The 23,965-nt window shown below is 43.8% G+C and overlaps 1 protein-coding gene across 1 annotated transcript in view; it reads right to left on the reverse strand.

Moving 5' to 3' along the window:
• LOC107186659 (homeobox protein cut) overlaps positions 1-23,965 on the reverse strand; it is a 132,695-nt gene that overhangs the window by 12,254 nt on the left and 96,476 nt on the right. Inside the window, 4 exon segments of the mRNA XM_015574583.1 lie at positions 3,928-4,774; positions 4,842-4,961; positions 4,964-5,265; positions 7,063-7,384. Of these exon segments, the coding sequence (XP_015430069.1) occupies positions 3,928-4,774; positions 4,842-4,961; positions 4,964-5,265; positions 7,063-7,384 (1,591 nt within the window).

A 23,965-nucleotide genomic window follows, 5' to 3' on the forward strand; every position in this document is an offset into this window, starting at 1 on the left:
TAATTTCGGTGTATCTCGATCAGTTATTATCATTATATGTCTACAATGGAAACTCGATAGGCCCGACACAAGAATGACTAGTAACTTATCATGCACTAAGTGTTCTTGCTTCCGATATATCGCGATCAAGCGTATTAATTGCCGTCGATATTAAAACTATAGTGTCATCGTAACTTCCCAAGTGGCTTTAATCGTTAATCATTGCGCCAGTTCGTTGACTACCATAAGCTCCGTGCGCCTCTAACAAGTCACTCACTAGAATAAACGAACCTCCCATACCGGTCTTTGGAAATTGCTCAATCGGTCGTGATTTATGTACAGGGATAAATCGATGTCCCTTATTTCGTCTCAACAGACTATGACTCGAATCCTGAAGCTTCAGGATACAACGAATGTTTATGGTACTCTAACTCAAGTGTTACGAACATTGCTTGATCCGAAGCAATCATAAAACCGAAGGATCGAAATTATTTATTTTACCATGGTTGTGACACGATCTCGTATCAACTGACAGTCATGGCTCCCGTTAATCGCCAACAGATCTAGGAGACAGCCTCAATCTACTAAAGGTCGCGTAAATGATCAATATTTCTCGTTACGAATATTCTGTCGACGGTCCCGAAAAATTTCACGAGCTGCTAATCCCATGACAAACACATCTGGATCGTGGCCATTGATGTTCACCCGGTTCTCAGCGGTTATTATTGCTCACGAACATCACAACCGATCTATGCGGTGGTTGGTCCAAGAGTAACGCATCGCGAAATTACAGACGTAAAGATAGTTGACACCAGTCCAAAAGCGATTATCGATAGTGTTTCTTTCTTGCAACTGTCATCTGCATTTCTCGAATTTTAGCACCCATGAATCGTTTATACACATATGTAGGTAATAGTTTGACTGACCGAATCTGGTACAAATAGAAGGAATCAACTAAGAGGGAGATAAAGGTTGAAAAAAGTAACGCCACTGTAGAATCAGTAGACAATTCCAGTCTCGGCCGAACTATACTGTTCGTTAAATTCCAGACTGTTGACAATTTGAAGGAAAATATGAATTCTATTACGGACATGATTTTTATTAATAATTTTAATATCTTCTTTTAATTTTTCTGTAACTAGAATACGTGTAAAAATAACAAAATTCCAATGAGGTTCCATAATGTGTCGATCTTGACATAACCAGAAAGTTGTGGTCTTAATCGAAAACAAAAAAAATAAGTATTTCCAAATTAAAAAGTTTGGAGAGATAGATACATTGGAATGAAATTATTTCATAAATATTACAGAAATCTGTCTATAAATTGCCACGATCAATTTTATATTTATACTGTACGTGACCAATGAATCTTCTTTTGTAATTCAAATAATTCCGTAATATAAATTCTTTTTTATGTTTCATTTGTTAAGGCAAGTGTACTATGACTGATGCACACGAGTACATTTCCACGTTCCTCGTCTACAAAGGGATCGATTAAGCATCGTGTTCGATCTCGATCACGCTCAATTTCTTCGTGAAATCACCAGGATGGCCATGAGAAGCGAGGCAAGATCGTCGCTACGGTTTCATCCAGAACAATTTCACGATCCCTCGGCAATCTAGCGAAAGTGTAAATTACCTTTGCGATAAGTGCGGCCGGATCTAGAACGTCTGTGCTCTCTCTTGGACCCCTGTTTCCTTTCTACCCACCTTAACCCATCCTCTTCTCCGTTTCTGGTGCCCTTTATGTATTGCACCCTTGCCTAGAACTCATCCCCCCCGGTTTCCTACTCCCGGGAGCTATTAGTCTAAACAATATGGCTGCCAAACGCAGCAAACAATCGATAGTGAGCGCGGCGGACCAACTGGCTGTATAATTTAATTAAGATTATTGAAGACGAAATCGAACGTCATCTCCGAACTGTTTTGCGTCACGTGCGATGCACTCCTTCGGGATCCTCGAGTTCACCCTTCGATCGTGACTGCTGCAGCGATAGGTACTGAATTTTTCTTTTCACTGATCAAGATAGATGTAACGTAACGTGGCAATTCGAGAACCGATTAATTTAAATTTGTCAATAGTTGGGTGTATTCTTTGAGATGATTTCCTTGTTTTTTTTTAATACTATGTGTGGTCGGAAAAATAAAAATGTTTCTTCGTTGAAGTTTGTTAGGAGATATTTCATAACACACATGATTTTATGCCCACCATATTATTGTGTTGAGAATTATCGCCGAAATAATTACTTAAAAATTCTGAAAAAGTCAAACATGGATATTGTTTCGTAAAAACTTGAAAAGAGTAAAAAAATAAAAGAATGTCGCAGCAAACGTGATAAATACAGTAAACTAAGCAAGACAACAATTTTATGTGATTCGTATAACAAATATGTATGTGGGAGATACAGTAAAACAAACTGTTACATGGCAGGATTGTGATGATTATGAAAGTGTAAATGACTGAATTGTTTGAGGTCTCATTTTGAAACAACTTCTGCAGTCTTAAAAAAGTTACTTATAAAACTGTTCATTTGCAATAAATTTATATAATTTTAATGGAATACTATATTTTAAACCTTTATTTCCAAATATGATCGAAATATGAAGTTTTTGTAAGACATTGTAGGTTTTTATTAGGTGGGCATAACGTACCCTCCCTCCTTGGTAGTTCACATAACAAGGAAAGGTGCAGGGTACTGCGAAGGTTAATGTATATTTTGATGAAATATTATATATTGTTCTGCAACTAGATTGTGGATGTTTACGGAAATTCACATGTCCGTAAACGATTTTACAAAATTCCCAAATCGAATGAAAATGTATTCCACTCACTAAAAAATTTATAAATTTAAGAGTAGAATAGAAAACGTATATTTTCGTTAACGTATTTGTTTCCACTGTTTTCACCCTATATGTGTAAAACATCCATAGTCCAATCGCTCTAATATATGTACCTATTTTCTACTATTTTAAGTAAATAAGACAAGACACTTTCGATTGCTACTATTTTTGTACAATATCGTATAATTTCGTGTGTATTATGGACTCCTGCGAATCGAAGCAGCCTGCTGCACAGTTGTCTATAACGCTCACGGTTGCTAAATTTCCAAACATCTCAAACTACGAGTCCTCCTGGCAGTTATCAGAATAGTATCGTTTAGGTTATTCAATGTTCAATAAGATCTCATGTTTCAATTTTCTGTAAAATATCCTACTCCGACGTAATATAACGATACCTTCCACGAATGATACCCCCCGAAAGTTCACGACGTCATCAACGCATGGCTACATCGAGAATCGATTCTGTCCTCCGATCAGATTCAGATTCTGCAATTTAGAGGGATGGGACCTCCGGCTTCAGTATTACGCATCCTCCTCCGCGGGGATAAAGTTAGGCCAAACAGAGACACCAGTATCACCCCATATTAGACAGCCGAAAATATAGTTAACTGACAGCTGATTGTTAGTGATTCGGCAGAACAGATTATTGGCAGTGCGAGGCAGAAAAAGATATTTTTAGGAGTCGAACGGTAAATTGATCAGCGGCAAAGCAAAAACGATCTATATTCAATCAACAGGAGAATCATCGACTGGTTCATTATCATCAATTCACTCGAAACATTAATTACCACTCTTCTGATGGAACAACCTGTTGATGAACCATTCAAGAAGAAACGGATCTAATTACTCGTATATACTACAATATCGAATTGGCCAGGTCTAGTTTACCATTGTCGAAACTGCCGATTTAAAAATCCAATCGGAACCAGATCACATGATACAATTTACTTCTCGAGCAATGATAATATGTAATTAGATGGTCCCGTTTCAACTCAATCGTTTGATCTTCACCGCTCAGATAGAAGTGATTCGTACAGATCCTTAACGGCGGGACAACTGGAGAGAGAGAGAGAGAGAGAGAGAGAGAGAGAGAGCGTTCGTACTCACCTTTCTTGGGTATCAGGGATTTCAACAGCATTACAGCGTTCTCGTCGCAAGCCCAACCGTGCATCTTCCTATAGCTGTCGCGGCCTTTTTCTGTGAGCTTGTCCCAGGGCTTCGGTTTGCTTAACAGTTCACTGACGGTTCCTTGGCTGAGCCCGAGAACGTATTTGGCAAACAGTCTTTGACCAATGTTGTGTATCGACAGCAGCTCTCTGACCCTCCTGGCTATGTGCAGAGTGTCCAAATTCTGGGACGCGTACTTGTCCATGTTGTATCTTAGCATCTCTTGGAGTCTGGCTTCCATTGGATCGCCTTTCGGGATCAACGATTCGCCGAGTCGTCCGGCCATACCGGCCGCTCCGAACTCATCGCCGAATCTGAATGGATGCGTCCTGTCGTCGAACCGAAACGGGCTCTTCAGGGTGTCCAGAACACTTAGGCCGCCGATGTTATTGTTCGCCAGATGATGACTGTTATTGTTGTTGTGACAGGATTCCTGGTCCGCGGGACTCTTTGGCGGTGGTGCAGTGGGCATAGCGGGTATCATGCTGCCGCCGTTGATAGACACCGAGGAAGCAGTCGTTTCGATCATCGTGGTGGGTGGTTGACAGCTCGGTGGTGATGTTAACGCGGTGGTAGACGATGGCGTGGGTGGTGCAGGCGTTTCGTGGCCTGAGACCGGCGTGGGTGCCTTCTCGGCTACGTCAAGGCAACTCAGTGGAGTGGTTCCTAATGGGGTGTTCGATTTGGCTGGCGTATTGGAACTGGACGATGGGTCTGTGGGCGATGGAAGATGATTTATACTACTGGTACTAGTTGGAGGATGCAGACCGATCAGCGGTTGAGCTTGCTGTAACTGTTGTTGCTGTGACAACGGATTCAGTGGAATCGACTGTTGCTGTTGCTGTTGCTGTTGCTGTTGCTGTTGTTGTTGCTGCTGCTGCTGCTGCTGTTGTTGCTGTTGTTGTTGTTGTTGTTGTTGTTGCTGCTGCTGCTGCTGCTGTTGTTGTTGTTGTTGTTGTTGTTGTTGTTGTTGTTGTTGCTGCTGCTGTTGCTGTTGGTTCATGATGGATCTCTCCAATGTCCGCCTCCAGTTAGCGACGATCTCTTCGCCGAGGAAGGAACCGAAGGTTTCGACGTTCTGGAGAGGAGGCGGGAAGAGGAGGCTGGATGTCGTCGAGGTCGCCGAAGACGGTGTCGGAGTGGATCGCGGAGGGAGGGAAACTGCTGCTGGGGGCGGCGGCGGTGGTTGCTGGGAGGACACGTGGGACGAAGGCGGTACAGCCCCGACCCCGTGGGGCGATGCGGTGGAAGCGCGCTGCAGGGGTGACGATAGTCCACCTGCAACCACCAAAAACACAAGGGACCGCGTCAACACGAGCTCAAACACCGCGGATCACAGTGAAGCGATATATGTAGATTCACGATCGACTCGAGCTTATTTTTGTTTTTCATTCCTCCTCCTGGACGACAGACGACGACCGAGACTCTCTTTTTCAACGCTTCGTCGCGTGATCCACAGGAACGAGGAACAACGTGGCCCAACGAGAGGAAAAGTGTCACGACGTATCAACCGACCTTTCCCTCATCACTTCGATAGGAATCCTTTCGTTCCTTTTTCTTTCTTTCTTTCTTGGGTTCTCTTTTATCCGTGAACAGAGCGAACCGATCAATTCGTGGAATTTGGACTTTATCGTAAAAGAGAAATGTTCAGTCCTCTGAAGGAGAAGTCGCGAGATTGGGAAGGGTTCGCCTGGTATTTACATCCCGAAAATGATGTCTCTTTCTCTGCCTGTGAAGGCTTCTCTCTCGCTCGGTTCATACTTGCTCCCGATCAACGCGTAATAAACTCTGTCCCCCGATAAAAAAAAAGATAAGTATGTATGTAACGCTCTCGAGAAATATTAACGGGGTACCGTTCGCAAATTTGCGTGTACGAAGTTTGCGTTTCCCAGCGTGCAGATGCTCGTAGTGAGAGCTCCGGGTGACGTAAGGGCTGGGCTTGGAGGGAGAGGAGGGGGGGGGGTTGGATGATCATCGTGTATACGTGGTGTTTGACAGGGTGGGGTGGGCACGGATCTGAGTTAACGTGCAGGTTTTGTTAGTACCTCCTACTACAAAGGTACGTTGATGCGCGTACCAGCGAGAGAGTAGCTCGAAAAAGTGCAGTCGAAGCAGTTGAGGATCACGGAGGGAGACAGGCAGAGACAGAGAGAGAGAGAGAGAGAGAGAGAAAGGGGGAGAGAGAGAGAGAGAGAGAGAGAGAAAAAGGGAGCCAGAGAAAAAGAAATAGACTTGTGAGAGGACGACAGAAGCTCGATAGCGACAAAAGGGAGGAGAGACAGTGAAATAGGTCTAAAAATTAACAGAAGAATAAAACTTAGAGGTACAGGTTAAAAAGTGGGAGAAAGACAGAAGGGAGAGATAAAAAGATATTATATAGTTAAACAGAAGTGCGAACACAATGGCAAGCAGAGTTATTTTGTTGGTCCTTTTCTCTCGGTAAGCTCCTTCAGTCATCCCTCGTTCTTTATAAAATAAGCGTCCGCGTTGCGTGACTCGTGTCCTTTTATTTATTTTTTTTTGTACTCTTACTCAATACTGGGTCCTTCGACGTAGCCTCGAAGAGAGAGAGAGAGAGAGAGAGTCGGGGATCGAAGATTGGAGCTTTAGCGCAGGAATCAGTACCAGTAGTATTAAACAGAAAGAATCGGTATCTGCGTTTCTAACGTTGCTGCAAACTGTTTAGCGAACAGTATCCTCGACAATTCCTGATCTAAAGTTACTGTCACCAGAAACATAGTCGATACTCCTAACGTTTAACTGTTACTTTGCTGAAGCTGATCGATCTAATCTTAAATACAGCGATGCCCCTGTAAGTTGCTTTGGATCCTGTAACGAATATCGTTACAAATGGGGATATTATTTTTCCTTTGCAAAAAACAATTATGAACAGATCATTAAAAATGAGATGGACCGAGTTGTCCCTTGAACTGTCACGTTATGGTTAATGTTTCCATACAACAGAAAGAAAAACTGATATTATTTTGTGGTCGCACAACCAAGAAAGTTTTCTCGAGGCATCACTGTATTTCGTACGCCCTAATGTCGATGAAAAATCTGTTTCAATTGACTCACCGAGCGCGTCCGGGGTGTTGGACGATGGCTTCAAGATCTCTGTTTGCTGAAGCGCCTTCGAGCGTTCCATTAGAAGGTGCTCCAGGCTCTTGCCCGGTTCGCCGGTCGGGATCTGCGAGAGATCGACCGATCTCAGCGCGCTAATCTCCCGTTTCAGGTCGTCATAGTCCCTCTGTCGTTCGAGTTTGCTCTCCAGTCTGCTGATGTGCTGTCTACGGGCCTCGAGTTCTTCCTCGAGCCTCACCGTCGCCTGCGCGCTGGTCTCCTGAAGACGTTGCAGGCTCTGTTGTAACCTGGACACTTCTTCGACCAGTTGGCTGATCTGAAAGCAGATATTGATTCCAATTAATTAAACAGCCCCCGAAGAAGTATCCCCACGCCCGCGCCTCGATCGATTCTTCGAGCGGTTCCAATGTTAATTAAGCGCACGGTGACGTTAATAAAACCGAGCACGGAATAATTATATTCCGAAATATCAGAGTGTATGCAAGAGCGTTGTTCCACCGATCGTCGTCTGTTCCCGGTTGTCATGAGATCGAACATGAACGTAATTACATTACCGTCGATACAAATATAGAATCACATTCACGAAATCCCATTCCGCCTTTCGAGCCACCACGCCCCCGTCCCGGTGGAACCACCCGCATCGTTTATCAGCGACTAAGGAGCTTAACAGAAGCTCTTTATTAATTTTATCGAATCGATTCCACGGAAATCGATATCTGCCGCTTACCCGGACTGGGATAACTTTAAATCTAGTCGGGTCTGAATGTAATTACCGGTAGGGGGATTAAGTTACACGTAAGGCGGGGGATTCTTTTGTGTTCTGGCGCTACGGAGACATACGATTGAAATATAGGATCAGATATTTTATTTATTTTTTATTCATTTTATAACAGTTGACAATCAACATTTATCTATAGTACGATTATTCACGTACGTATTTTCTCGATCGTAACCCAACTCGAGTTTTGAAGATTCACGCACGTTAGAATTCTGACATTAACGGGAGATCCACCTTGGACGCATGAAAGCATAGCGTTATTTATCAATTATTTTCTTTTACATAATGGACTCGACAGAAAATTTTATTAATGGCATTTATTATATCTACATCTATTGAAGACTATAAAAACTTTTTCTTTTTTTTTCGACAAAATGACGGTGTTAAAGCCTTTCCGCGGTGCATCTGTTACAAATACGGATTTTACGATTGTTCGAAAATATTTGTTTACAGACATCTTTGTAACCCAATTTTTGTGTTAAACATCAGAATTTTTATTGGAACATTTTCATACAACTGTTTATTTCTAAATACCATTTATATTTCTTTCTTTATTTCTATTTAGTTTTTGTCATGTAGAAACTAAAAAATTTTGTGTTTTTGTTCTAAGACCCACCAGATCGGAGAAGCGGGCAACGCCAATTGCCGAGTCAATGTTAAAGAATTCAGAACCGCAGCGGTTCTAACACAGCCATTTTGTTGAAAAAAAAATAAACATAAAAGGTTTTTGTAATCTTCAATAGATCTACAATAAATGCTATTAATAAGATTATTTATTGAGTACATTATTTAAAAGAAAAACATTGCTAAATAAACTTGTTATTTTCATGCGTTTAAGGTGGCACACCCCTTAAAAACATGTCCTTCTTTTCTGCTGGAACACCTCCGTTTAATTACTTTTCAAGTACATCTGGAGAAAAAGCGGATGTTTGCATAATAATCGAACTATACGGCGAGCGAGATTAAAGAAGCTTTGTTTTCTTAGTAAATGAAAGTTATGGAATAGAACTGACAGGAATATATCGTATGTATAAACGTATAATTGGAGAAACGGAATCGGCTCAGTCACACGTAATATTAGAATCGTTATAGCAATAGGACTCGACTATTATCCATTGATAGTGCTCCGTTAATAAATTATGACGACCGTTATCGACTGATCTCTCGTCACGGAACCGTCTCTCATTACTATTCTAAGCTACGTGTACGCGTGTTGTATACCTCGAAAGAAAATTACGGGGAATCGTCGATTCGATCAAGCACGCGTTCGATTAAAACGAGTTATCAAAGGACGGAAATTTAAACGTCATAATTTTACAATCGGGAGAACCCGAAATACCCCGACCGTCTTTGAAATTAAACAAAAAGAAGCGTCAGTCATTACATAAAACATCCAATCAAAAAACGACACACCGCTAAAACTTACCACGCCGTAAAAATAATTTCCACCCAAATGCAATGCAACAAACGAGCAGTTATTCCATTGATCGCAATTTCCATTTTCCACACCCTCCCGGGAACGTTAAAAGTTTATATTAAATAGTCGATGTAATTCACTTCCCCCGAGGAATTTTTATAAAAAAAACTCCCGTGGAACCCGTTCAATCCAAATATCGCTCGATACAGCTCTCAGCGTAGAATTACCCCATGTTTCAACCTCCCCTCCCCCCGGAACAAAAAGAGAAAAGAAAGAGTAAAAGCGTGTCATCGGTACGACCCCGATATTCCCGCGTAATTATTGCAATATTTTTTATTCCCTAGAAAGATGTATACCGGGGATGGTTCTTCGAATCGACGAAGCGAATGGAGAAGAGATAGGGGAGGGGTGAGTGACACCGGGGGGTGGTGAATCGTCGCGGGTGCGATGAATTGCGATGACTCGCGAGTGCTCCAAAGTTTCTGACTCGGAACCCATCCACGTGTTTATGGGATCGGTTACGAAAATATCGGTTGGGACGGGGGGTTGTGCGCGCTGGGATGGCCAATGGGGGTGGTGGTGGTGGTGGTGGCGGGTAGAAGCCGGGAGCGAGGCGAACGATTTTAAAGCTGAATGCATTTCGCACGGTGCAACGGCGATGCGAAAAAGATCGTATCAATTGTTTTTCCCCGGTGAGGCATCATCCTTTTTTTCCGGGAGGTTAATTGAGGAGCAAAGCTTCAATTCCGCGGAATTCACGCCCACGGCACGCATCGATAGCTCCTGGCCGGTGGTGTGAGCGACGGATTGAAAAAACGACGACTCTTTCTTTTTAACGCTGTTTGACAAACACTCGTTGCTCCGTGTTCTTCCCTTTCTCTTCTCCCATTCCCTTTTTTTCTTCGTCGTTCACACTGCCGGAGGAACCATGAGAGTGAGGGTTAATTCTCGTCGAATTGGGAGTTCTATGAGCGTTTATATTTTGAAAACTGCGCTATTAAATAGCAAGCATTTCACTTCAGGCTTTATTTTCATCTTTACACAAAATCATTATGCTCGGGAAGAACAATCGTAGAAAATTACTTTCTATTCTGTACTGTCTGAACCGTTTCAGTTCGAAATACAAAATTTGAGTGTACCTCCTAAGCCATTGTCATATTCATTTGTAGAATTAACTCTTTCAGATTCGATGTGCATAATTATGCATGTGTATTTAAAATATTTTTTAAGGGTACTTACAATCAACTTTTTTTACTTGCTGTTGGCTTTTTAATACTGACAACATTTGTGAATATAATCCAATAAAAGTGCCGTTGTATGCTGATCAATTTCTGCGATATTTATAATTAAGTCACCCTGGAGAAGGAATTCGTAGGCAGATGAGGTAAGGTCTTTTCAATTTGACATAATTACTAAAAATGTTTTCAAAATCGATGTTTTTGTATTTATATAATTGTAAAGAAAAAATGAAATAGGTCATTTGCAACATTTGTTCATTTTACGCATTATTAAAATCTCAGTATATAGCTATCAAAAACGGATGTGTATAATTAGGTGCATTACTTGTTTTGTACAAATACAAAAGAAAGTTTTGAAAAATTATTTTAATCTTATTTGAACCTAAATAGAGGAAAATATGTAAAAACATATTTTTTTTTATCTCGTAGAATTAATGCGACACTGATAGGGTTAATTTAATATTGAGTGTATTATAGCCCCAAAGTAGAAAAATAAACATAGGGGAAGCAAGTTGTACGGAATAATTATCCTATTTCTATTGGGGGAGGAGGGCACGTCGAAGATCCTTGATGCAGTGTCAACCATTTTCATTCTCTAATTTATTTATCAGGAGCAGCTACCTGTCAGTTGTCCTCCGTTTCATTCGCAATCGATACATGCCCACGGCTGTAAGTTACTTCGCCCCGCGTTTCGATCACACGACTGTGGATACGGGTTGCAGATAAGTACGCATCGGCGTTCTATACACGTGGATCCACTGCTCGAACGTCAGGGGGCGAGGGGGTAAGTTCTCGAAGTTGCTCGTAATAATGTCCGCCATTAGCAATGGGGTAGGTTATCGCTTTGCGGGTAAAGCTGAGAGGAAGGACAGCTGGAATTAACAGCGTGTCGATATCGTCCAACTTATCCTGTAAGTACGGCGATCAACGAAACGAAGCAATTTTCGTGGTATCAAGAATAGTATTCTTCGCGAAAATTCGTATCGCCTGTATTAATTGCAACTCTCGAAGAGGTGAAATATTAAATTCTTGAGAAACCGAACGTTACGTTTGCAGGAACATTTCTCCCCTCAAATCGTTACTTCGGCGTCAGAGATTATTTTAAGATAAAAAAAATATTCACCAGTATCGGTGATGAAGCGAGTAACATTTACAAACATATTAAAATCTTATGAGCGTGTATCGGTTAATGTGGATTCAATCATTTTTATCGGTGTCTTAATTATTTATAGAAACCATTACCAAAGGTGATTCAATTCGACAGACGGCTGGTGGATTCGGTATATAGCCAGGGCGCAGAAACTCAATTTGACTGGGAGGCCACTAGAAACCGAGAGAGGCTCGTTCGTGTATCGATAATATCAACGAGCACGTTTCGTTCTGTCCATGGATTCGTTAAATTTAATGTCTCCGAGTCGTTCGTAAAACTCGTGGGCCCTCGATTGCCGTGGCCGCGCGTTGCTCTCCATATTGAATTTCGATCTTGCCCCAGATCTCAGGCCGGCGGCTTATGGCGCATCGCCGCTGAATAGGGATATTCCGCGGACAGGGTATCATAAATTTTTGTTTGTTTTTTTTTCTTTTTTTTTTTCGTTTTCGTCCCGTATTCGGATCATTCAATCTGTCTGGCCGATATATACAGCCGGTAATGAAAGATACGAGCTGGCCATAGGGGTGGACAGGAAGTGGAGAGCGGACCGATATGTTCTGAAAAAAAGAAAAAAAGAAACGCTCGAGTCAGAATTTTGCGTCGTACTTTTCTTGGAAAGTTTCGCGAGGGGTGAAGGGCAAAAAACTAAGATTAACGACACAGGGAACAGGTTATAACTATTGTGGCGTATCTCACACACCTTTTCGTTCTTCCCACCGCCTTTTCCGGTTTTATCGGAACAGAGGGGAGAGAGACTGTAACCGCTGCGATACATCGTTCGTTTTCTCTATTTTTCTCTTCTTCGCTCCCTCTTGAACTTTTTTGCGTGCGAGGGGTGTAACTATCGCGCGCCAGCATTACTAGCCTCACGCGTTCACTTCGTGGTTCCGTCCCCTTCTTTTTATATCCACCCGTTACGTTCGTTTATTTATGTATTTATTGAACCTTTATAGGGATAGCTTAGTAAATAAAGGAAACAAGTGCTGTTTCAGTAATATAATATACATCGATTTTCCCTAAGCCACATTTAAAATATCCTGTAATTTTGTGTTTCTGTTACGTATATCAAATGTGCGATCGATTGTTTTCTGAAATATAAAAGTCACGGTAAATTTTCAATTTAATATCTGGACCGCATAGCCAGAGTGTGTTAAGTCATGTTTTTCAAACTTCATAGGTGGGTAAATCAAAGGCACAGAAACCTTGTAATTCAATGAGAAGCAATCGCTACCTTCGAACTATTGAATGAACTACAGACAAGTATCGATATGTAGAAATGGTGAACGTTGTATTAAATCCTCCATATGATGGACTTTATACTGTGTAGCTCGAGACAAGATATAGACTTAATGTAATTTTTACACTATTATATTAAAAACTAAATCGCTTAGAACAACATAATTTTTACCATCGGCAAGAGTGACAAATTTAGTAGGTGAAATATGTTAAATATAATTTTTAAAAAAGTGGACTTAATACACTCTGGTTCTGAGGTCCAGATATATTCTGCTCTTTTGTTTAACAAAACTCATTTGGCGTATTGACAACAGTAAATATTTTTAACGAACCTACGCGTGTATAATTTTTATATAAGAAAACTTATGGATTACTTATTGGTACACTCAGCAATTTATCCTCAAGTCATCATAATACCGTAAAGGTTCATTTATTTCGTTCCTCCCATTTCTTATTCCTCCCCTCACCCCAAGACACAGAAAGCTACCCCTTTCTTTTTTGAAGACCGTAATCATGTCACACCGTTCATCCCTCCTGCTCACCCCCTTCTCCGGATCTAAAGTTCACGTTCTCTGCGTCGGAACAATGTCATCGATAGAAGAAGCGGTCCTCGTTAACGGGATCCTCCCAGAAAGGGGGACAGGAGGCATCCTCGGTGTGAGCGCACCGCCAGTGACCACGAACGGGTGGTCGTGAATCGGGGAAGGGGTGAAGAAAGGGATGGGAAGAGGAGGGGGGGTGTTACGGGGTAAAAACAACCGGGGCTTGATCGATGGTCGCGAAGCGTAGCGACCAGGACGAAGGTGAGTCGGACCGGAAGACATGATCGGCCGTATGCAAATTAAACCGGGGCCCAAGGCGTCGGGGGTGAGAAGTCGAGCGAGAGGGTTCGAGAAAAGGGGACGGTGTCGAGCGAGGCTCCAAGTAGCCGACGCTCGCGTTGCCATTGTTTCTTGACCGTCGATCATCTCCTTCAACCCTTTGCTCTCAGCCGCCCAACCCCACACCCCTCCACCCTCACCCCCTCCGCCTTTGGTATCGTGATTTTTGCTATTTGCATTATACACAGGCGTCCGAGGGGCTTTTGTTTGTCGAGCTATTGATCACATTTTCTCTCCCGCGGTATAATCAATCTTCACGCACACCGCCGCAACCCTCCTCGCACTTATGTGCCCCCCGCGAGGGTGCGCGCACACGTGACCGCGGAAACAAGTACGTGTGCGCGACGGTACGCAGGGGGTGCGCAAGGAGGCCACGGTTACTTCGTGTATTAATTTTCGTTGCCTGTCCACCAATGATGCGCCGCCGAGGGATCGTTATGGCCGCAGTGGCCTCCGTGTAGCTGTGTTCGTATGATAAATTTTCGACACAAATGTTTTGTAAATATTACGCGATACTAAAGAAGTATTCCATCGAATTCTATAGAATAGCTTAAGATTCTTTTATATACCAGTTTCGAAGACTTTAATCGCTCGTAGGTATTCTTGTCAGAATTAAATTTTAATCGCGTGTCGTCTGTCAACCCCCAACGGATTGAACATTGGTAAAATCGATGTGACGCGTGTTACTCGGCCACAAATATGAATTTTAAAGAACGTATATAACAGCAGACATTTTACTAGGCAATATAATACGAAAATTTTGTTGAATAAGTAAAGAAAAACTACTCATGAGGATTTGCTGGCGCTTCAGTTGTTGATAGGTTAAGCTCCGGGAATCTATTTACTTTCATCGGGAAATGAAAGAACTCGTCGAAGTCTAACATTCCCCCGAAACACCAGAAATACATTTCAGGAAGCCCTGGCCACGAATTTCCTGATGCATACATACGTATCGGCCGAGTCCGCGCAATCTCAAATGTTTTCATCTCGCCGAAAAGATCGCGGGCATCTCTCCCCCTCGGTAGGTAACGCAACCGAGCTACGGGGGTCGTTACGAGCGGTTGCGAGGGGGCGGGGGTGGAAGATCTCGGAGGTTCTCTCCTTTTCTCACCACGGGAGAATGCCAATTAAAAGCCGGGCTCGGAAAGAAAGCCCAATCGATAGGAGGCGGATATGCCTTTAAATCTTTCCCTTGCTTATTCTGATTCCCTTTCGTTCTCTCGACGGGGGATAGCGAGGTAGCCGGAGCCGAAGGGTTGCCCAAACTGGGAAGTGGGAATTATGGGCAGGATTAATATGCAAGGACTGGATACGTGCGGTGGCTGGGGGTGGATGGCGAAGCAACAAAAGGGGTCGAAGGGGAAGCGCGCGGCAAGAGGAAAAGGGGTTGCGTTCTGTCTTCGTCCGTCTGATGTCGGAGGTGAAGAGCCCCCGTTTCCCTGCTGCCTGTGTCCCTTCCCGCTCCCGCCGTTTCGCTCCCCCCCCCCTCACCCGTCCTATCGGCTCGCATCTCATCCCCTCCACCGTCTCCTTACAGGATACACGGCTAACGGACACCCCTATCGATTTTACAACTCGATATATGTGAATACCCACTTGTCTAATGACTGATCGGGCTTCGAGCTCAACCCTTTTCCTCCCTCCGCAACTCATCCCCCCATACCGACCGGCAGAGCTTCTCCGGCTGCCGCCCCCGAACGGGGCCGCCCCCGGCGAATGTATCTCGCCTCATTACACCGACTACGTGTCTTTGGCCAACATCTCGCGCTGCATCGACGCGCACAAAAATCCACCCTGACCAATCCCCTCCCGTTGCTGCTTCGATCTTCTTTTTCTCTACTCGTCTTTTTTTAGAGTAAGCTCGTTTCACTTACCATTCTTCAACTACTCTGATCGAGGATCGGTTAATTATTCGAGTTTTTCGGAGAACCTCATGGATCGACGTCTGGGTCTGACCTTCGTTTAGTTGGTACCGGACCGCTGTTGATCCATGTTTCTGCGTTGAGCGTTAAAAATCGCGGAACTTCATGCAGAGAATCTTCTATGGAAAACTACATTCGTCTTCGATGAATTTCAGAAATTATTATAATATGATATGTAGTGTTGTTATTCCAAAAGTTTCCTACTTCTGAATTTTGATGAGATTACCTGTATGTGACACGTCTGCGAAATTCGTAATACATCATAGCCTCTTTTACAATAAGCATTCGTATTTTGCAGATACATGTATATTCCGTTTTCCAATACATTGAACGTGTAGAATGCTACTTAATACTCCAGAAACTAGTTCCACAGTGCATACGAAAGAAATTTCAGCGTGAGTTACAATTGACCCCTTTTATCAGGATTTCGCTGTTAGCTGGTTCGAGGAGTAATAGAAGATCGTGGAAAAATTCTGATTCGAAGCAATCCTATCTAACCGTTCCGCTCCTGCTTCAAGGGACATGTATCGCGAAGTCACGGTTTTAACTAGAATTCAAAATCAAGATGCCCATTCGTGGACTCGAAATTAGCAGATGTTTATGAAGAGACGTTCCATCGCAGTGGGAACGTGGAAGGCGAACTGGAGGGCGGCGGCAAACGGATAAGGGACGCGAAGGAGGGGTTGTAGTCGTAACGTAGCCTGGTACGAAGGGTAGAAGGCAGAATGTATGATATTTTATTTTAGCGTTCTTCTGGGCGCCGCTAGATAAGCCTCCGAGGATTTATGCTTATTACGAGCGAGCACCAGCGAGGGCACTCTTTGCCGAAACCATTTCTGTACAGACCATCCCCCTCCCGCCCATTGTTTTTCTCTCGTTTATCTTTACTCTCGCTCTTTTGACGATTCTCTTTTGCTCTCCCTCCCTATCTTATTCTCTGTTTCTCTTTCATTGTTATTTCTGTTGTCCTACGTTACTACGAAAATAATTCTTTTTTTGGTGGCAGATTCTTTTTCTTAGACTTTTGGTGAGTTTTTTACGCGTGGTCGACACTGTACTTCGAAAGACGTGGGCAGAATCACGTTTCCTGATCAGGTGTCACTATATGGAACTAATATAGAATTGTTTGTCCATAAGTTACGAGACACGTCATTGTTCCGAGAGACATGGAATGTAATTTCCTGAAGCAATTCACTAAAATATTCTCTATTTCGTTAAGATAGTGATCTTGAAACGACCTCAAGCGTCTTTTAGAATTACTTAACAAAAATTATAAAGTAAAAATCAGTTGTAAATTTTGTAATACTATTCATAGAACCAATTTAATGCAATCGAAGAATGCCGGTACAGATGTCGAAAAAGACTTAACAACACGCGATAAAATGAACAAAGGACTAGTGGAAACGATTATATACTGATTTGAGTGGAATCAGGGAGAATAATTTCTAAAAATTCATGGTTACAGTGTCACGATTTATGTAGATGTAATATTCCTGAATGAAATAAACATTTTACGGAAAATTAATATAGTTCGTTTGTTTCAGAATTTAAGTAACTTTTTAAATCTTTCTTATTATACGTCTAGTAGCATAACTGTTCAGTGACTTATAGACGGGACTGTATGTTTAATCCTTTATAGAAATTGATTAGTTCTACAGTTTCCATTTTAGATATAGCTTATCAACCTTCGACATTTCATTACAGAAAGAATGTTTCTTATCCTTGCGAAAACAATTATCCTTAATTATAGAGTCTCCACTAATAAACATTTTGACAACATTTCGTTTCTCATAAAAAAGATTACAGGAAAGGTTTGGAAAGTGATGTTAATTTAAAAATACGATCATAATTTTTTATTACTAACAATCCAATAAAACATGAAAATCCATATTTTACTCCGAATGAATTAAACGAACTGCTCGAGTCGATTTAACGCAGGGTCATTTGTACGTAAGAACGTTCCCTAAAAATTACATTCGATCGTGGCTTTCCAAGCTTCAGAGGCGGCTGGATCACTGTCAAGTTCCACGGAGGGTTGGGAAGGAGGACTGGCTTTATATCATAATCAACGGCTTTAGAATTGGCGCCAGTTGCGACCACACAGGCTTATTGGCAGAAACGTTCGATATACGAAAGCTTTAGGTGACATTTTGGCGTCGTGGCAGGGCAGCGATCGCGAGGGTTTATTGTGAGTCGCGTGTGCGGACGCGGCCGCCGTATTGTCGCGCTGGCTAATGAGAAAGTTGCAAGCACCCGGAACGAAACGGACAGATCTGGGAATGTGATTCGTCGGTTCGCTTTGGACTGAACGTATTATTCCGTCAACGGGTCGGGATCTCTTGTTTAATCATTTGTTCGACTGGTCAATGTACTTTTCGAATTGAATTTTCAACTATTCTTTCGACTATGCTGGGCTTTAATTGGAGAACATGAAAAACTCGGCCCTCTAAACGGCGCCATATTCTGCAATAATGATAGATTCACGCCATATTTTGTTTCAATAATTATCATCTACTTGTTTTTAATACTAGGGATAATATTTTGAAGAAAGTCGCGAAGCAAATTCAGGCTTATTTGGATTAAGTTGATATTGTAACGGCTATAGATTACTGTGTTTTATCTTTTAATCTTCATCTGTATAGAAGAGCCTCTGAGGGTCGTTTATTATTTCATAATGAACACTAGAATAATATATACAAATAATAATCTATAGTATACTAAATAAATAAACTGAATTAAAGGAAGTAAAATATTTTAGAATTATTAATTTCAGCTATGCTGTACGGAGAGTCTTTGAGGCTCTTCTTCATTCTATCCTGATGAAGGTTAAGGTAAAATAGTGGTATGTGACGTTAAAAATACATATATACTCGAATACTCATCTATGCTGGTAAGCGGTTAAAATAATTATAAAATGAGGATAAGTTCGATTGTACAGGATGAGCAGAAAACATTAATAAAACCTATCGGGGGATGAAATCCCAATTAAGATACTAGATACAACAGTCTACGGATGTGAGAAATGTATGCATTTTGTAACTAAAAAACTAAACTGCGATTTAAAACATACCAGCAAAAGCAGGCATGATATTATTCACGAAAATAGAAGCGTATGAATACCATGTCCAAGCCGAGGAGATAATTGGTGGATCCGAAGGGTGGAACTTCCCCGTAAAAACCAGGCGCAATATCGAACGTACGTGTCCGCCGACGTTGTATGGTTCCGCGTATGATACGTGTCGTTACTCACCCCCTCGGTCTTCCGCAACAGAAAACCGCACCCCGTGCCACCCCCGTAGCGGGCAATGCAAATCTCTTTTTCTCCGCGCGTCTCGGTTTTAAATGCTACCCTCTCTCTTTCTCTCGGTCTGTCTGTGTGCCTCCCTTACGCGGTCGGCTACCCTTTCCGCCTATATCACCGCCCAACTCCCCATCCGACCAACCCCCCTCATTCCACCCTCCCTCCCCCCTGACTACGCGCTCTTTGTTCGTCCCGCGGGCCAACTCCGCCGCCGTCGCAACCGTTCCTTCGCGGCGTCGCCCGCACTTTTTGTCGTTGCGGCTTATTCGATATATTGTAGCGCGGTCCCTGGCTCGGGGAAGAGGGGGGAGGTGGCTAGAGGGTGGAGTGATATCGGAGACAAATGACGGACGGGCAAAAAACCAGCGGACGCGGGGGACAATTTGCTAACTGTTGATCCGTGACGGGATGGGTAGGATGTAAGGTTTCTTGCGACTTGTGGTCCACGGTTTCATCATTTTTTAGAACGTAGCAAGGGGTGGGGTAAGATCCGCGGAATCTTTTGGAGGAATTTCACTGTGGATCGAAGTTAAATATTAATGTCTTTGTATATTATTGGACATCTTCCAATGGTTTCCTTGACACCGACAGTTGTCGTGTAACACCCTCTTTCACCCTACCCACCCCCCTAAGTTCATCCCCCTGCTCACACACATACACACACACACGCATACACGCCATCTATGTCGAGGGTGGCTCGAGATATTGGAGACAAATGACGCTGCAAAAAAACAACCCTCCTGACACGGCTTTCTCCCTGATCAGTTACTCTTTGAATACCATGGGCTGTCCGGTAGAATAAACCTCGAAAAATATTCCGGGAAAAGCAACCCTTACCTCCGAAAAATCGTGCTTCTGTACGACGACGGTTCCGTGTTCTTCGGCCGAACAGAGCCTTGGCGAGGGTGGTTTGTACGCGCTGTTAAATTTTATCACCGCCACGCGATCTCTCGCAATACTACTAGCAGGGGCGGTTAGGCCCCGGGTTCGTAGAAAGGGAGGGAAGGGGAGGGCGGGAATGCTCGCGGCACGGGCTAATGAACTTCTCATTGATTGGTTAAAATTTCGTTAATACTCTGACGTGTGCTTCCATGGCTCGCGCCGGCTCCTCGGAGGTATACAGACCCTGCAACCCGTTCCTCCTTCGAAACCCAACCCCCTCCCCCCTTCACCCTACGAACACCCTCGTCTCACTCCTGCGAGGGTGAATTTCGAAGGGTGGCTCGAACGTTAGTTAGGCCTCTCCGCGGTGGTGGCTGAAGTACCAACACCACAACCACCCTTGCCGCCTTTTATGACTGGAGGAAACTAACGAAATTTCCCTATCGGCGATCAATCCACCCCCGGACCGAGCAACCCTTTTCATTGATCTACCGGCCTCCTCCGTTGAGGCTCAACCCCTTATCGTAACACCCTTTTGGCCGAGCGAACGTCCCTCAACGTCCCAAACCCCCTCCACCCTCCCGCCCACCCCCTCCTCGATCGTTCTGTCTCTGCTTTTCTTCTTCCTGTTTCCACCACCGTCTTCGTTCCGCATGCCCGCTCCCTCTTTTCGAAATATTACCATCGTCCGAGCTTGTCCCCGTGGCCGCCGACGAAGGGTTCAGGAGAACCGACTTCGATGACGGATCTCTAATTTTAATATCGCTCCAGTTCGCTTTGAAGTGCCCTCGTTAGACACGGGGGTGGACCGACCGAGAGGGTTTCTTCGCCCTCACAGGAACGCGACGGCACGTGTTGCAGACGGAACTTAACCTCCGAATCACATGTTGGCGTGGCTTGGCCAGAAATGCCCGAAAGGGTTGATTCCTAACGAATAAGCCAGCGGGTTGGTCTGCAGTTGAATGAAGTTTGGAAAACTGCGTGATTTATCGTTGTCTCACGAAAGTACAAAATTTGTTCGAGATAAATCGCGATAAGGACGAGCAATTTATTAATTAATTTATCTTGGGTGAATAAAATGATTTTTCTCAAGAGATATATGTATAGGTTTGCGTTAGAATTTATGGGGTTAGTAAGTTGCTAAATTAATAGACTTGAAAAAGCAAGCCTCTCGCATTACGAGGGAAATTCTTTTTACTGCAACCGGATGAGGGATGTCGATAATCGTTAAATTGTGTCTGAATTCCCAGAGCATCAAAACATTTCCACAGTTTCAATAGAAACGCACATACGATCGTTTTAACAACGAATTGGTTCCACGAGTAGTAAATCCGCCTGTCCGTTCAATCGTAGTTCACCTGGTTCGTGATACAGGAAGGGAGATTCAGGGAGTGAATACGGTTCCCGCTCGAACATTCGCACGTTTCATTAAACCTGAACCCGCTATTGATACGCGACTGCGTGTTCTTTTCGTCCGTATTGAATCGCTGGAACAAACTTTTTCGCTTTACAGGGAATGAAACAGTGATTATCAAGGTCATGGGAAAATAGAATTTCAAATGAGATGAAATTTCAAGCGCGCATGGAAGCGTTGTAAAAATTGATGGAAATGTTTAATATGCAATATTCACTTACAGCAATATACACAAATTAAATTCTTCAGTTTCAATTTTACCATTTCGATGTTCCACTTCAAAATGAAGCTGAAACTAGGTATATTAATCTACTGTTCGAACTCATGTGACACCGAATCTTTTGATTCTGTTTTATGATATTAATATAAAAGATCTCATATAATAAAACGAAAATCGAACATACAAAAATGAGACTAAACTGCCATAAAGGGCATGCCTTCTAGCAGAAGGTTAGAATATAATTGTTGGCTTACATTGAATCTCATTATCAATTCTTATCAAATAAAATATTCGAAACCTGCCATGGCCTTACACACACGATAACCATACCGAGTGGTTACGTCAAATATGTTAAACACAGAAAATATTTACCAAGTTGTTAGAACACTAATGCAGTTGCATCAAGGGGTGTAAAGTTGTCCGGAAAGAAAGAATGAAGGGCAAGAGTACGACGACAGGGGACGAGGAAGACGGGAAGAATAACAAGACGAAAGAGAAGGAGACGGCCGGTGTAGATACAAACGCATAATCCCTAACCTCAGGCAACCACGATGAAAGAGACCAAGAGGGAAAGGAGGACGTGAAGGTGGGCGAAGGATCGAAAGAAGTTTCTGACCCGCTTACGGGGAGTGCGAGCCTTGGAGTTCCCGCTACTTCACAAGAGTTTCCGAAGTGGCGAAGCAGACACCACCCTCCCTTTCGCCGCGGTGCCATCACACCGCAACCCCTTCAACCCCCTCGTCCGACCCCGGTATCCTCCTTTCAAACACCCTACCACCACCGTCCAACGGACTACGTTGTCGGCTCTTCGTTGTTTGCCCCTTTCGCAGGCCACATCGAAGCGGGGGATGCAGGCTTTACTTTCGCCCGGCTACGGTGAAAGTGAACGCAGCCACGTTCCGCGTGCAACTGAACGCCACGTTTAACTGGGACGTCCGGTACACGCGGGTGCCGCCGCCGTCGCGCGTGTATACATGTACGGGGAAAACTGGGACGCGGTGGAATTTCTGGCCCCACAGGGGGACAGAACGAGAGGGAAATCGACGACGGGATTTCGTACGAGCAATCGATCTTCGAATTAATTATATTCTCAGCTTGGACTCGATTTTGCTCGTTAGATGAAATTTACATTTTTAACAACCAAAATTCAGATTCAAGAAGCAATTGCTCGTTCGGATGATGCCTTCAATTCCAATATAGGGTTATCAAGTTAAGCGTAAACTGATTCAGCATCGGTGACTGGGTCCCTGTTTCACGGAATGTTACTAGATTGTGAACTTCTTAGCATTTTCAACGAAACGCCTGTCTCTCGATTTTCTTTTGCGATGTGGAAATTTCTTCTAGTGCGTAACAGAGTGGTCCAAGGATGCGTGATTTTTACTAATCTCTAGCAACGGATCAGGATCGATTAACCGATGGAAGGTAGGAGAATACAGACCCAAACAGATCGTTCGCGGTGTTCGTAACACGATAAGCAAGTCAGAAGCCCGCATCGCGGATGGAGGAGGGGGGGGGGGGTTGAAGGGAGCTCCGAGAGGATGCAGTATAGGTGGTACTAGGTGGCTTTAGCTTCATCTCGCTCGGTATCTTACGCCGATACCTAACTCTCGCTCCGTTCTAACCCTTTGCCGGGCGATTCATCCATCCCCTTCTCTCTTTATTTGAGTATAATTATTGATTATTGGACGACGGAAGGCCGGCTACTCTAGGACGTGGAGAAGGAAGGGTTGGTGTAGGTACCAACGTTCGAGAGGGTTGGCTGGAGGTTGAAGAACGGTAGGAGGGTGATTAAGCTATATGCCTGGCATATCCCACCCCTTGCTATCACCCTCCAGTCTACCCCCCGCGCGCGCTCGCTCGTCCTCCTTCTGCGTTCGCCTTTCACTCACCCACCCCACCCCCCTTGCCCGCTATCCGTTCTTCCGATACCACGGGGCCGCTGTCTCTCTCGGTCTTTCTGTACTGACAATTAGACTGATAGGTATATCTTAGTCTGCTATCGATTTGATTCTACCCTATCGTATAGGGTGCACCCGCACACCCGGGCAAAATTTACATCGTGTATGCTACAACGACGTCGATCGCGGTGCCGTCCTACAACAGTTACCTCCAACCCCCGAATGGTGCCTGCCTGCCTGCCTGCCTGCCTGCCTACCACCCCCTTTCCTGCCTTCTTCCCTGTTCTCGCGCTCGTCCATGTCCACCACCTCTCCGCCTTCGAGGCAGCCTTCGATTATAACCGAAACCCCTGCGCCCTGTCTCTGTAGCGCCAATACATCTACCTTCCAAGGGGTTGATTAGTGCATTACCACTCGAACTCGTTCCAGCCTGTTCGACCAAAGGAGGGAGGAACATTCCCGTCGACCCCGTTCGCACCGAATTCATGCTCGTTCTCCGCGGTATCCCCCCAACCCCACTGCTTCCGGTCCCCTCCCCTCACCACCCTGAAGTCTCTTCG

The sequence above is a fragment of the Dufourea novaeangliae genome, unplaced genomic scaffold (genome assembly GCF_001272555.1).
Source record: "Dufourea novaeangliae isolate 0120121106 unplaced genomic scaffold, ASM127255v1 scaffold80, whole genome shotgun sequence".
Taxonomy (NCBI): Eukaryota; Metazoa; Arthropoda; class Insecta; order Hymenoptera; family Halictidae; genus Dufourea; species Dufourea novaeangliae.